Source organism: Papaver somniferum, unplaced genomic scaffold, assembly GCF_003573695.1.
Source record: "Papaver somniferum cultivar HN1 unplaced genomic scaffold, ASM357369v1 unplaced-scaffold_10, whole genome shotgun sequence".
Lineage (NCBI taxonomy): Eukaryota > Viridiplantae > Streptophyta > Magnoliopsida > Ranunculales > Papaveraceae > Papaver > Papaver somniferum.
In genome coordinates this window covers 12,474,945-12,490,497 of record NW_020618825.1, presented here as the reverse complement: position 1 = coordinate 12,490,497, position 15,553 = coordinate 12,474,945, and the positions used below count along the sequence as shown (strand labels likewise).

Below are 15,553 nucleotides of genomic sequence, written 5' to 3'. Positions count from 1 at the left end.
ACTTCCACTACCACCATTATAATTAACATAACTTTTAGTACAATTATTTATTGATAAAGTTATGTATTTATGTTAGATTATTAAAGGGACATTTATAATAGAAATTTAATTAATCTTTGTGAACAACCAATGAGACACTAATTAATAAAATATTTAAAAATGGTTAAGTTAAACAAACCCCAACGATAAATTTATCTTTGCCAAGGACAAATCCTGACCACTCTTTACATAGACAAATCGATGATAAATAATTTCATATGTTTTGATCTTGATTCGTGTCGTTCGTTTAGTTATTACATAACATGGCAATTGATTGCACCAATTTTTTAAAATGGACATATGTTTTATCGAGTTTATTTTAACAATAGAATGATCAACCACGTTTTATACTTTATAATAATATAACGTTACATATTTTGTGGCGTTACGAAATTAGCATAATATGGTTTTGTTCACCAATACCCGCCACCACCATAAACCATATGAATCCATTTTTTTTATCCACCACCACCTAGTGGCAGAGCCAAGGGTTGACTAACCTGACTCTAACCCCTTAAATTTTTAATAACTACATAAATATTTTAGTTTATTTATATAAATAGTACTTTGTCCATATATATTTATGGTTTAGTCCACCAAAGTTTACATGTTTCTTTTTAAAAAGAAATAGGCCTCCTCAATGTCAACTTTTGACTCCACCACTGCCACCATCACTGCCGCCCACCCCATTTAGGCTGTTAGACGCAATTCTAATTTTCAATCACAAATGCCATGTATGAGGTTTAGATTGAACAAAATGTCATCAATTGATTAGTTTCATTTTTTTCCCGTGTATATATTCTTTTTTGTATTGCAATCAAATTTATTTTAATATTAAAAACTCATGATTTATACGATATAGTACCAAGGATAACAGGGGTACCATTTGGGTGATCCAACTACGATCATGAAAATATTATCTTGTATGATATCATCTCTGAAATATATGGTAACTTCCTTTATCAAAAGTGTTAAAAATAACCAACCACATCTTCCACACTACGATGTTATCGATGTTATAACGACAACATAAAATTAATATTGTCCATCACTACTCACCAGCACTCACCATCACTACTTCTTCCACCACAAACCAGGGGCGGAGCCAGGATTTTGAGGAAAGAAAGAGAAAAAACTCTTGACAAGTTGGATACATGTGAAAAATGGACTTTATATGCCATTCTATGATAAAAGAACAAAAATAAATATAATTGTGATTGGCGCCGCCCTTAACCACCACTAATCTTTCGGCCTCCACCTCTTCTACTACTCATTGTCGCAAAAAAATTCTATTGATACTATTTATCAAAATTATTTATTAATAAAAATAAATATTATAATTAATTAAGAAAACATTTATAATAAAAAAATGATTAGTCATTTATTATGAGAAATTATTTAAACACTAATTAATAAAACACTTTATAATGAATAGATTATTTATTATGTGCGATTAGTGAAACACTAATTAATAAAGCAATTATGATACTTAATTTAAACAAAGCACCACCGTTGATTTATATTTTCTATTAACTCCAACCAAGGTAGAACACTGGTTAGATGTCACTGTTATGACACATTAGGTCTTGAGTTCGAACCTACCCGTTATATTTTTTGAAAATCCATATCCTGACTTGAGTATTCATTTTTCATTCATAATAATGGAATTAATGCCACGCATGCGAGTTGTAGGGGGTGGTCAGGAAAACCACATCCCTTGATTTATATTTGTCTGGACAAATCCTGACCACCACTAACACAGACTAACTTATCCTAGCTTTGTTTTGTACTAATGATTAAGAGACTTGTTTATTATATTAGCTTTCCTTCTATGGTTCTTGTGAGAGTACTGTTGATTTATTTATGCGCCTTAGCTTTCCTTCTGTGGTTCTTGTGAGAGCACTGTTTATTTATTTATTCTCCTTGTATGGTTATTGTGCCAGTATATCATTATTAATGTTGTTTCTTTGCGGAAACATTTTGTTGCTGTTTTTATTTTTTGTTGGTGTAAGATATATGAAATTGTCTAAACAATTTGAGTTAGCTAAGTAAAAACTGAGATCAAGGATTCAAACATCGCCCTTTCTAACTGCCGATTATTAAAGCAAAGCTATTGTGACAAGCTGGTAGAATTGTGCTTATAAATTCCACTCTCTCTGCATACCCTAGTTATAAAATGCAATTATTTGAGTTTCCGAAAATTCAAAATTGTGTTAGATGAATTTGACAATCTGCAAAGAGACTTTTGGTGGAATAAAGACAATCTAAAGAAGGCTTATTACCCAAAGGCTTGGCGTGGAATTAGAACTCCAAAGGCTAGTGGAGGTATTGGAATCAGAGACCCACATAAAGTGAATCTTTCTCTGCTCTCAAAATTAGCTTGGAGGAGAGTTAATATTTTCCCAGATCGCATCCATTTCATAAAAATAGAGAATATAACATTTCTTGGGTTTGGCGTAGCATTAGGAGGGGCTAGAGGTGATAAAACAAAATAGTATATGGCAGGTAGGTAACAGTGGAAACATTAACATCTCAATGGATAATTGGATTCCTGGAATATGACAGATGAATTCATGCAATCATGAAGATATTAAAACAGTTTCTGATCTCATTGGGGAAGATGGTAATTGGGATGTTAATCTGATAGAATCTATTTTCCCTTGGAAATAACTAACAAAATTAAGGCCATATACATTAATGTGGACTCACAGGTACTAGAAACGGGAATTTACTACTAAATCAGCTTATAATATTCTTTCTCAGGGTTACTCTAGGAATCCTGATAAATTTTGGTTAAAACTTTGGCATATGAATTTGATTCCTAGAAAAAATATTTTTTGATTGGAAAATGGTGGCAGATGTGCTGATTTTGAGGTCTAAGAAACACTTGAATCCGTACTTGTTATTATGCAATGGTCATATTCGAGAAACATCTAAGCATCTTTTTATTGACTATTGTTTTACAAAATCAGCGTGGTTTGGTTTAGGAGTTCTATTATCTATCTGTGGGAATGATTTTCTTGGTTGGGTAAAATCCTGGTTTTCTCCTCAGTTATTCCAATGGAATTTTTTTTTGCTATAATCTGCTGGCAGATTTGAAATTACAGGAATTTAGTTGTCTTCCAAGGAATTCAACCAGACCCGATGAAATGTAATACATTTGGTTAGAAATGCTATTACTGATTGGAATTTTAATTTGAGGAAAGACAATTCACTACAACATCAGAGAAACCTTAGGGGAAACATTAATTACAACTGAAAATTCAAGAAGAACTAGTTCTCAAAATAGAAATATACAGAGGAGAATACATGTGGATGTTTCATTTGATTCACTTACAGCGGAATATGGAATTGGTTTAGTTTTATGGTTAAATAACTTTATCTCTGACATTAACGTGTTTGTAGGATACAACTCCAGTCCTGAATGCAGAGAATCCCTTGCAGTAAAGAGGGCGTTGGAATAGGCACAAGAGCTCAAATTCAAGATGTGCAAGTGGAAAGTGACTGTAAAAATGTTACAAATTTTTTGGACAACAAACATTCAACTTGTGAATGGAGAGCAAAGGTTATTTTGAATGATGCTAAATTTTTTTAGGAAAGAATAGTAAACAGTTGTGTGGTTTATATAAATACGTGTCTAAATAAGGAAGCTAATGATTTAGCAAAATGGGAAAGAAAGGTTTTTTTTCGTGTGATAGTAATACCCTTGATAACAGCCTCAAGTCTAATGTAATTAAATATTTAATGCAAGATTGTGACATATCTGTATATAACTTTGCTTAGTGTTTAATATAATATTATTTTATTAAAAAAACTGTCGGTTATTATGTTCTTAAACACATCTTCTTGGCAATGGATATAGAGATACTGTTTAAAGTTAATCATACCTTGCATTGATTTCCACAGTTTGGATATCTCATATATATTATGCATGACGATGGCATTGGATCGTTACCCACTAAAAAATGACTCGATGGGTCAAGTGTTATTGGTTTTTAGTTTTGTAATTTAGCTCATGTTTCAAAAAAAAACAACAGATTACCTCATAAAAACAATATACAACACCAATAAACAAACCAATAGCGGAAGGAGGACTAGGTATCAGGAAGAGTAGTCATCACAATAAAGCTTTGTTCATTAAAAAAGATTGGAAAATTCAAGACCAGCCACATTCCATTTGCTCAAGCCTCTTCAACGAGAAATACCTCCACCACCAGCCGATATTGCAAGGTACGATATCAATACCCTCTACTGCCAGCCCACAATGGAAACAAATGGCATCTCTCATACCTACTGTCAAAAACCATATATTTCACCAAATAGGAAATGGTTTGGATACCCCTATCCAAGCAAACTGGATACCCCACTGTCAGAACCTTGATTCAATCCAATGCGACCCAATCCAATATGTCGCAGACTTAATCGACCCAATTTCCCATAACTGGAATCACGATCAGCTGAGCATCGTCCCCAACAATGTTACCCATCATATTATAAACATACACCTACCCATCAACAACACACCAGACAAAATTATTTGGCCTCACTCTAAATCGGGTCAATATACCACATCATCCGGATACAGCTGTCTAATCCAACAGGAAAACAACTATCTCCCACGACATCACACCCAATCCCTTCCAGACACAAAATTCTTATGGACCTTACCGTGTCCTCCAAAAATTCATCTTTTCTTATGGAAATCTATAAAAGAAGGTTTACCAACCTTCTCTATGCTCCATCACATCAATATCTCAACTTCCGACCTATGCCCCGTTGCAATGCTGAGCCTGAAACAGCTAATCACATGTTGATTCATTGTCCAATGATTCTGTCCACTTGGAACACCCTCTCTAACCGCATATCAGAAAACCATCCCCTAGATAACCACCAACCAATTAGCATAAACCACCAAACAACAATTTCTCAATTACTGCAACCTCCAGGTAATACCTCTTCTATTACATATTGTTGTTTCCTCTTTTGGTCTATATGGAATACCAAGAATGAGCTTGTATTCAACCATAAGCAGTCCACCCAAGATCTTTCGCACACCAACATGAATTTGAATGGGCAAAAAAGACCTCCCCTCCAGTTCTCCCCGGGGAGAGACCTTCCGGATTCACAACAAACATCACAAAATCCCATACAACCATTCAAGTGGGTTGGAGTATACCACCACCAGACTGATATAAAATAAATATTGATGGTGCAGCGAGAGGCAAACCGGGTATGGAGGGAGCATGATTCATTTGCAGAAATTCGAGCGTGCACACGATACTGGCTCTTGCACAACCTCTAGGTATAACTATAACATTAACAACAAAAACGTGGGCAGCAGTGTTAGCAACCAGAGCAGCAAATGAAAGAAATTGGACTAAAGTCATGTTCGAAACAGACTCATAAAATCTCGTGCACTTCATCAACAATCCAAGGGAATCTCCATGGTATCATATATCGAAGGCGAAAAATTCCATGTTGTGCTACTCAACATAACTATAGAGAAGGAAACCAAGTCGCGGATGGACTGACAAACTTTGCAGCCGATGGTATCCAGGACGGATACCTATCAACATCAATTTGGGAACGGAGGAATCCGACTTTTCTTAATCAAATTCTTTTGAGCGACTCTATGGGAATGACATTCCCACGTGTAATAACAGTGTAATTGTTTTTTCTTAACTTCATGCTTCAAAAAAAAAAAAAATATTCACTGCCACATATGCAGGGGGAATAGGCAACATAATGTCTTTTCATTGTTTTTCTTGTTACGGAAATTCCCATAGAATCGGCAAATCAAAGGTTTGCATATTTTGGTCCTACAATGGGATGACCAAAGGAGAAAAACGGACAGGCAAAATGGCAAATTTATTGGTGTTTGTACCATAAGTAAAAATGCCACATAATGGGCCAAATGGGTGCTTGAATCGTCTTTTGGCCCTCATCCAAGCCCGCTAACCAGTCAACCGAAGCATCCCAACAGCCTGCCAGTATTACAGGAATTCAATGACCGGTCAATGGTCAAAGTCAACACCCGGTCAATGGTCAAAGTCAATGCCCGATCTATGGTCAAAGTCAACGCCCAATCAATGGTCAGGGTCAACAGCCGGTCAACGGTCAAAGTCAACCATCAGTCAATGTCAAGGCCGTGTTGCCGATGGTGCTGCCATGTAATTTCCATCCATGTCGCCAATGGTGCTGTCATGCAGTTTCCATCCATGTTGCTAATGGTGCTGCCATGCAGTTTTCACTCATGTTGCCAGCAGTGCTTCCAACCAATTCCCAGCTAAGTACTCTATCACACTGCCAGCCAGTCTCCATCTATGCTGCCAGCCATTATGCATGTCAGCCAGTCAATCCAGTCTTCCAGCCAACATCCATCCATACTGCCAGTCATTATGCCTGTCAAGCATCAATCCAGTCTGCCAGCATGCAGAATTAATTCAAGAAGCATGCAAAAGCAGTTTCATGCAGAATTAAACATGGAGGCATGAATGAGAAGTTTCATGCGAATTAAACATGAGGCATGAATGAGCAGTTTCATGCAGAATTAAACATGGAGGCATGAATGGGCAGTTTCATGCAGAATTAAACATGGAGGCATGAATGAGCATTTTCATCCAGAATTAATGTAAGGGAAGTAAATACAATTTATATTCAGGATTGTATAAATAGAGGGAAGGGAATTCTGAAAAAGGGGGTAGCTAGTACAGAGAGAAAAATCCATTGTAATTTCATAATCAATAAAACACCACTCCCCAAGGGGATTCGTCCGTGGATGTAGGCAAACCATGCCGAACCACGTAAAATCTGCGTATCTTTTCTTTATTATGGTTTCATGTTTTTAACCCTGTTTCCATCAACAACATCAAAATCATCGTGTTTAGTGCCCGAAAATATTTCTGGGTGCAAACAATTGGTTTTTCCGTTGAGTTCCAACAAGAGTCGTGCGCTTCTTCGTGATCCACGTTGTTCAACACCAACCGCCAGCGGATTCAGCTCAGTCGCGTCTGCATATAATCCATTGGCGGTTCAACAGAACCCGTGAGGGTCCTAGTTAGGATGCCAATGAATACATCTAAACGGCTATAAAAATTAATCATTCAACTACTCTAATTTATTCTCCTCTAAATTTATATCATTTCAAATCCAAATTCACACCTTATACACCTCTATATCTCACTCAAAAATCATCTAAAAATGCCTCACAGAGTTTGTGGTCCTAAATACACTCTACAAGAAGAAGAATTATCTATTTTGTAAAGCGTTTCAAACAAGAGAAAATAACAATGGTAATGTAGCCGCGTCGATTGTGTGCTTTTGGGAGAAATTTTTTACAATGATCGCCGAAGAAACAAGAAACTCGTTTATGCATGGGGTTAAAGGATTATGTCATTTGCAGGGATTCCCAAGCACGAGCTGTAATGCTTTAGCTCAACTTTTAGAAAATTTGGCTCTGCTTTTGGCATCAAGAACAACAACAGAAAGGCAATGGTCAAAAGTACTCTTCGAGACGGATTCGGTGGACCTTCAGCGCGCGCTTCATTACATCTCCTACCGATCCCCCTTGGCACATCTCAGATGGTTTGGTCAATCATGTGGCGGATGGAAGTCAAATGAGAAGTTTTTCAACTAAAATTTGGGACCAGACAATCCAGGTCTTTATTAGTCAAATTATTCTTCATGATTTCATAGGTACCAGATACCCACGTCAAATCGTAACCTATTATACTATTAAAAAATGCTTTATAAAAAAAAATTGGGATAATAAATGCCATAAATAAATAGGAAGGCACAATTGGGAGATACCTCCATAAATTTGGGGATACTCAGAAATAAATAAATAAAAATATTACGAAATAATTGAAATACCCCTTATCCAATTAATTTTGTGGATACCTTAAAAAAAAAAGAAAAAAAATGGTTTTAAATTTAATTGAACTAATTTTCGATCAATCAATTAAATTTCTGCCATCCTGAACCTTTCCGATCCTAACTAGTAAGATTCATCACAACCCAATTGAATCTCTTCCTCAGAACCCAAAGCTTTTACATAATCGTCGTAGACCAAATGATCTGAATTACATAGTATATATGAATTCGACGAATCTAATTGATCTAAAACCCGAGATACTCTTACAGGAGCTGAAACCTGTCGGCGGTAAAAATATGTTAGACGACATAGAAATCAAACTAAAACTCTACACCGATAGATGAATCGGCATCGAACTCATCCTAATTAGCTATACCGACAGCTCATTCGGCATTGAATCCATCATAAAACCAATACCGACTGATAAAGCTAGGTTAGACAAGACAGAAATCGGTAATCCGTACGTATTCCTCGTAGACTTAGAGGGCAAATTCTACGGTGATGAGATCCAAGTTTGGGGGAGGGTGATAAAACTCTTGTGATCTCTTATTGGCATGAAGCAGATGGCGGACGCGTTTCTGTGAAGACAAGAAGGTTTGATCTCCTTTTGATCTCCTTCGGAATATGAACATGGATACAATATCATGTGTTTCTCAAATGGGATGTTAATGGGATAAGTTCTGCACGATGAACTATCAAGATAAAATACATAGGTTTAATTTATCAATCAAAGATTCAGAATCAATAACAACCGCAAAAGTCTAATTGATTGATCAAACCTTAGTTCAATTAAAATTAAATTCAAAACATATTGTTTAGAGGTATCCCAAAATTAATTGGATAAGTTATACTTCAATTACTTCATAATGCTTTTTAAGAAGTGCCCCCAATTGCCCATTCATAAATATAACTGTGAATATAATTGGATAAGTGATATTTCAATTACTTCAATTACTTGGTAATGCTTTTTAAGAGGTATCCCTAAAATCCAACTACATATAACTGTGAGTATATTTGGGGAAATTAGGGGGATATCCAAAAAAAATAATATTTTCGTTCTCAGGTCCACAATTAATTTGTATACCGTGACACCCATAATTATATGAAATTTTTATATGAATCAATACATAACTGGTTATGCATACTATCTTTTTCAGGGGTATAGTTGGCAGCGAAACTTGGACATAACATATCTAAAAATCCGCTCCTTAGAATTTTACAAATTTTATATCGTTGGAAATCTTTTTAAAAGAGCTACGCAACGAGTACAAGCAAGAATATCAAATTTTTGTTTCTAACGAAAAAATCGGAGGTGATCCTCATTTTAGGGAAATTTTTTGAAAATTTGATACTTAACCATTATGCAGTCACCAAAAACAATGCATAACACATTCTGCAGACGCATAACGAATTATGCAACCATTTTTTCGACTACATAACAAGTTATGTATCTGCATAACAAAGTTATGCATCTATAACAAGTTATGTAACCATTGTTTTGGTTGATTCTAGCCTTACATATAAAAAAATGATGCATAATGCAGTATGCATCCATATTTACGGATGCATATCAAGTTATGCATCTATTTTCTCGATGCATAAAGGATTGTGCAACAATTTCTCGATGCATAATCCATTATGCAGCCATGTTTTCGTATGCATAACAGGTTATGCATCCATTTTCATGACTGCATAACATGTTATGCATATATTATTGTAGGTGCATGACAAGCTATGCAGTCCTTTTTTTGTTGGTTTCTATACCAACAAAGAGGTTGTTGCATAACGTGTTATGCAACTATTTTCTGGACTGCATAACAAGTTATGCAGCAATTTTTGTAGATGCATAACAGGTTATTCATCTGTTCACTGCACCAAAACCTATTATGGTGCATTATCATCTTTCCATCAAACCATAACACCTTATCATCTACCCTTGTCTTACTAAGAGGCAAGCTCTGCTCCTCCATTATCGAGCATCACTACATATCTGTTCCACACCAAACTCATCTCTCGGCGAGAACCAAGTCTTCCTTATCTTCCCATTATTCCTCTCTGCCATCAGTGAACCACAACAACTCAGCTCCGTTGAACCCACTATTAACCATGAACAACATTCATTGCCATCACCATCGATCTTCTCGAGCTTTTCATGCTTCCTGCCATCCTATCCTTCGTAATTCTTGGTCACCGCAGACTAGGCTGGAAGCAGAGGTCGTTTAGGCCTTTTTACAAACACTTCTCGTGCAGTTTGCTGGTAATGCAGATATACAACTTGCTGTTGATTTCGAAGGCCATTCCATCTCCTTCCCCGCAAATTTGGATTACATACAAACCCAGTGTACTAAACATTCATACAAACTCTGAAAACATTCATAACAAAACCATCAATATCAGTGGCAACAAGAACAGTTTCCAGCACCAACTCGTTCAACTTCCTCTCTCGATTCATTCTTCACTGAATTCTATTTCGAATTCAGCAAAACCCATTCATCCTAACCCAATGAAGGACTCGAATCTCTTCTTAGCCTCCTCCGTTAGTTCACTGCAATAAGTTACGGCAACAGGAATTCAGCAAAACCCATTCATCCTAACCCATAAACCATATCAAACTCTGATAAATTCTGACCAGAATCCCGTGTCCATCTTAACTTCCTTTTTGAATTCGAATTCCAGCCATTCCAGACCCTCAAACACTCAAATACATTTTAATCCTCGCCACTCAGCAGCGGGAATCAATGGCATCAATCTGTTCTTCATCCCCGTCTTGTCTCGACTAATAATCATATCTGAATCTTCTCCAAGTTCTAAACATCAGAAGCTATAATTCCTCTTCATCTTATTCTTGACTGCAACATATTCGAAATCCCCATCGATCTCAACTCGACTGAATCTTTTCTCGTCTGTGTTCTTCTTACAGAAGCTGATGAAGAAGAGAAAAGAACGAAACATAATTTCAGAATTTATGGGTTTGAGAATAATTTTCTTCCAGAAAATGGGTGCGCGTCTGTGTTTTTCTGAGTGTGGGTTTCATAGTAGAAAAGTCTGGAAAAATGGGTCTCCCTATAATTTTCACTATCCCGATCTATGGAGGTATCTCCATTACTCATACATAAATAGCCCAGCTAATTAGGCCTGTCAATGGAAGAATATCCGTCGGATATTTAGAAATCCGATATCCGACATGTTAAGCACTACCGGATATTCGATATCCGATAATATCCTATAGGATATCAAAATCAGATATCGATTCCGATAGGCTAAGCTGTCGGATATCCGATAAATATCCGATAGTATCCGGTTATAACAAAAAAGCTTAAAAACCCTTGTAAAACATTTTCATAATTGACACTTATGGGATATTTATCCGACAATATCCGATAATATCCGATACTAGACTCGAAATTAGGATAAATTATAAATAAGTTCCTATACTATCGGATATCGGATATTAACATTTCGGATGGGGTCTAATCCGTTTCCGATATGTTAAGGAAGAAATATCCGATAAAATATCCGATCCGATATCCGACATCCGATAAACGGATAAAATCCTATAGGATCTCGAATACTCGGAAACGGATACCGGATATCGGACAAATATTAACAGGCCTACAACTAATTGATATCTGTTCTCATCCTTACTGAATCAATCAGTCATATCGGTAAAGATCTTCTTTCATCCATTATTGGGTGTTAAATATTTAATTAATTCTTGCTACGGATATAACAAGAACTACAGACAAAGACTGAGCCACCGATCCAATCACGTTGCCGACAGTTGCTTAGTAAAATCAGAAATGATACAAGTGTGGAAACAGTGCACACGGTGCATTGTGATCAGATCTATTAGGGCAGTCCCGCAAAAGATTTGCAGGAGTGGGATTTATCACATTTTTTTCTCTCCCACCAAACATTACGGTGCACATCAGGATGCATTGCTACGGTACACTAAACATTTTTGTAGTAAAATTATATAGCCTAGTATTTATAATTCAAAATAAGAAAGAAATACAACAACCATCATAAATGTCCTGAATCTGATCTTACATCTAATGACCTGCTCTCTTTTTCTGCCCACATATTGCTTCTAAGATCACTTCGCTAAAAATATCAATGAGGTAACAAATTTATTTCCTCTAGCTCTTCTGTTTCTTAATTTCTATGCTGAACTCCTTAATGATCCCATGTTTAATCATATACAGGTTAAAGGATAAGGTGGCTATAATCACCGGGGCAGCAAGTGGTGTCGGCGAAGCAACGGCAAGGTTATTTGTAGAATATGGTGCATTTGTTGTGATTGCCGACATCCAAGATGAATTAGGCGATCAAGTTGTCTCTTCGATTGGGCCAGATAAAGCTAGTTACATACATTGCGATGTTACGGACGAAAAACAAGTTGAAGAGACAGTAAGATATGCTTTAGACAAGTATGGGACGCTAGATATTGTGTATAGCAATGCAGGAATCCTAGGATCAGTGCGTCCGATTCTTGACATAGACCTGAAAGAATTCGAGAATATGATAGCTATTAATGTCTGCGGTGGTGCAGCCATGATAAAGCACGCCGGTCGCGCTATGGTGGCGCGTAACATTGGTGGATCAATCATATGCACGGCTAGTGCAACAGCAATTCGAGGTGGGATAGGACCAAGTGATTACACAACATCAAAACACGCAGTATTGGGCCTGGTTCATTCTGCTTCATATGAGTTGGGAATGTATGGTATCAGAGTTAATTGTGTCTCTCCTATAACTGTTGCGACACCATTGACATGCAAGTCATCTGTGTTCAAAAGTCTTAGTTTGGACCCAGAGCTTGTCGAAGTTTTTGCTTCTGTCACATTGAATCTGAAGGGAATGGTTTTAAAGGCGAAAGATGTAGCAGAGGCAGCTTTGTTTCTGGCTTCCGAGGAGTCATGTTGCATCAACGGACATAATATTGTCATTGATGGTGGATTAACATCTACCAGTAACATATACCCAATAGATTATTCGACGCTGATAATTCCATTTTTGCGATGGTCAGTCCACAAATGCATCGCAAAATGTTCTTCCATGTTTGCAGTTTGTAAGAGTTACCTGTTCAATTAGCTGGAGGTCAAAATACATTTTTATCATTTCTACTTATTAAAATTGTTATCTTTTACCCTTCTTAATTAGATTGATAATGAGAATGAAGTTTTGATAAATTGTGTATTTCGACAATAACTTATGCTTGTGATCTGGTTATTGCGTCTCATGGATTCAACCTAGATCCATAATAAGATTAAAAACACAAGTCACATACCGTACTGTCTGACTCGAGCAAAAATCGTTGGATTTTGTGAATCTGGACAACAAATAACAAAGAAGACGTAAAGAAAAAGGTTTGAATGCCTTTCTAAATTCATTTTGTAGCAACCTCTTGTTGAATGAATGTACTGTAGAGATTAGAAATCGAAGCTCATTGCTGCACACCTTGTAATGACCTGACCGTGTACAAAAAATGAATAAACACTTTCTTCTCTTACATCTGGTATGTCTAGGCTTGCTTATTTATGGAGGATGGCTTACTTTAAATGATGCAATAGAGGCTGCACTGTAAGGCATTTGCTAATTTGGGTTCTGTAGGAACCAAACACAGATGTATTGAAAAGTGTGTGAAAGGGTACAAAGCAAGGGTTAGGATTCAGCTATTTATAGCACATAGTGAACCACCAAAAGACAAACATAACATAAAGGAAATAAAAGAAACTAACACAAGGTTTACACCTATATCATCTAACACTCCCCTCAAGCTAATGGCTCAACAATGTGCATTAGCTTGCGGATACATGAATGAAACAACTCCTATCCCTTTAGTAAATACATCTGCCAACTGATACTGAGAAGGAACATAAGCTAACTTCAGAAAGCCATCTTAAATAAGTTCTCTAATGCAGTGATAGTCAATCTCTACGTGCTTGGTACGATCATGAAAAACAGGATTGATGGCAAGACTGTTTGCTCAAATGTTGTCACAGTAAAGAGTAGTTGGTCTGGATACAACAATACCCAAGTCTTGAAGCAAATATGAAATACACAGTAGCTCTGCCCTTTTGACTGCTAGAGATTTATATTCTTCCTCAGTACTAGATCGAGAAATTGTTGATTGCTTTTTAGAAGACCAAGAAATAAGAGACTGACCCAAGAAGATGCAGAAACCACTAGTTGATTTCCTAGTATCAGTGAATCCTTCCCAATCAAAGTATGACTAGGCTGTAAGAGTGTCACATTGGCCAGCAGATAAACTAACACCAGAACCAATGGTACCTTTGACATATCTTAAAATTCTCTTCACTAGCTGTAGATGGGAAGTAGTTGGAGCATGAATAAACTGAGAGACATAATTGACTGAGAAACACAAGCTAGGCCTAGTGAGAGTGAGGTATTGTAAACCACCAACCAAACTCATGCAAAATCCAGCATCATCAAGTAGATCACCATTATAGAGAGACAGTCTTGGTCCTGCAGCAACAGGAGAGCTAGCAGGACTGCAAGTAAGCATGTCAACCTTTTCCAACAATTAGAGAGTATACTTCTTTTGTGTGAGAAGAATAGATGTAGCAGACCCGGAGTATTCAATGCCAAGAAAGTAATGTAAAGGACCAAGTTATTTCATAGAGAATTCCTTGCCCGAGACATTGATAAAAGAGTCCAATAAAGCTGTAGAAGATCCAGTCAGAATTATATCATCCATATACAAAAGAAGTAGAAGTTTGTGTCCAGCATAAGTATATGAGAACAATGAGTGATCACAAGCAGATTTTTGAAAGCCTTGACTGATAAAGAAAAATGCTGAATCTCTCAAACCAAGCTCTAGGAGCTAATTTGAGGCCATAAAGGTATTGATGGTGGTTTTTAGCTTATGGTTAAAATCGTAAAACGTACATCTGACATGAAGTCACTACGGCCACTAGCGCATTTATTGAATCAATCAGCATGTCTACGTAATAATTACCAGGGCACCTTTTTTTATATACATACATGTGTCATGTTCCACGGCAGAACCCTTAGTATTGACCGACATCATATTCGTATATACCAAACCCCAATTCTCATACTACCGTGCCATTGGCAAACCATGCCAGCCATGTCTCCCCGCCAAGGAATCCCAACCATGCCAGCCGCACCACCGTGACAATGGTAAACCATTCCAGCCACGTCTCCACGCCAAGGCATGCCGACCATGCCCGCCGCACCACCGTGCCAATGGAAAACCATGCCAGCCACGTCTCCGCGCCAAGGCATGTCGACCATGCCAGCCACGCCACATGTGCCAATGGCATGCCGTGCCATCCACGTCTTCGTGCCAAGGCATGCCAACCATGCCATCCGCACCACCGTGCCAATGGTAAACCATGCCAAAACAAAGGATTGCAACAATCGACGACCACCCTTCCATTTGAGATGCAGATATTAGCCGTCCAAGGTTGCCATCTAACACATGGTAACCTTTGGCCCAACGCCAATCCCTAATTTTGGCCGCGCCCAAACTATGCCAAAACCCTAGTTTTAGGCCGCACCTAAACTATGCCAAAACCCTAGCTTGGCCCCGCCTAAACCATGCCGACCTTTCCTTCACGACTGCCAAAACAAAGGGTTGCAACAATCGAAGGC

At 37.3% G+C, this 15,553-nt stretch overlaps 1 protein-coding gene across 1 annotated transcript; it reads left to right on the top strand.

Moving 5' to 3' along the window:
• Positions 1-11,935: 11,935 nt before the first annotated feature.
• Positions 11,936-13,098, top strand: LOC113326029 (short-chain dehydrogenase reductase 3b-like). The gene is made up of 2 exons (XM_026573840.1): positions 11,936-12,033; positions 12,118-13,098. Exons 1-2 carry the CDS (start codon positions 12,029-12,031, stop codon positions 13,004-13,006), a joined length of 894 nt encoding a protein of 297 aa, XP_026429625.1. The 5' UTR covers positions 11,936-12,028; the 3' UTR covers positions 13,007-13,098.
• Positions 13,099-15,553: the final 2,455 nt, after the last annotated feature.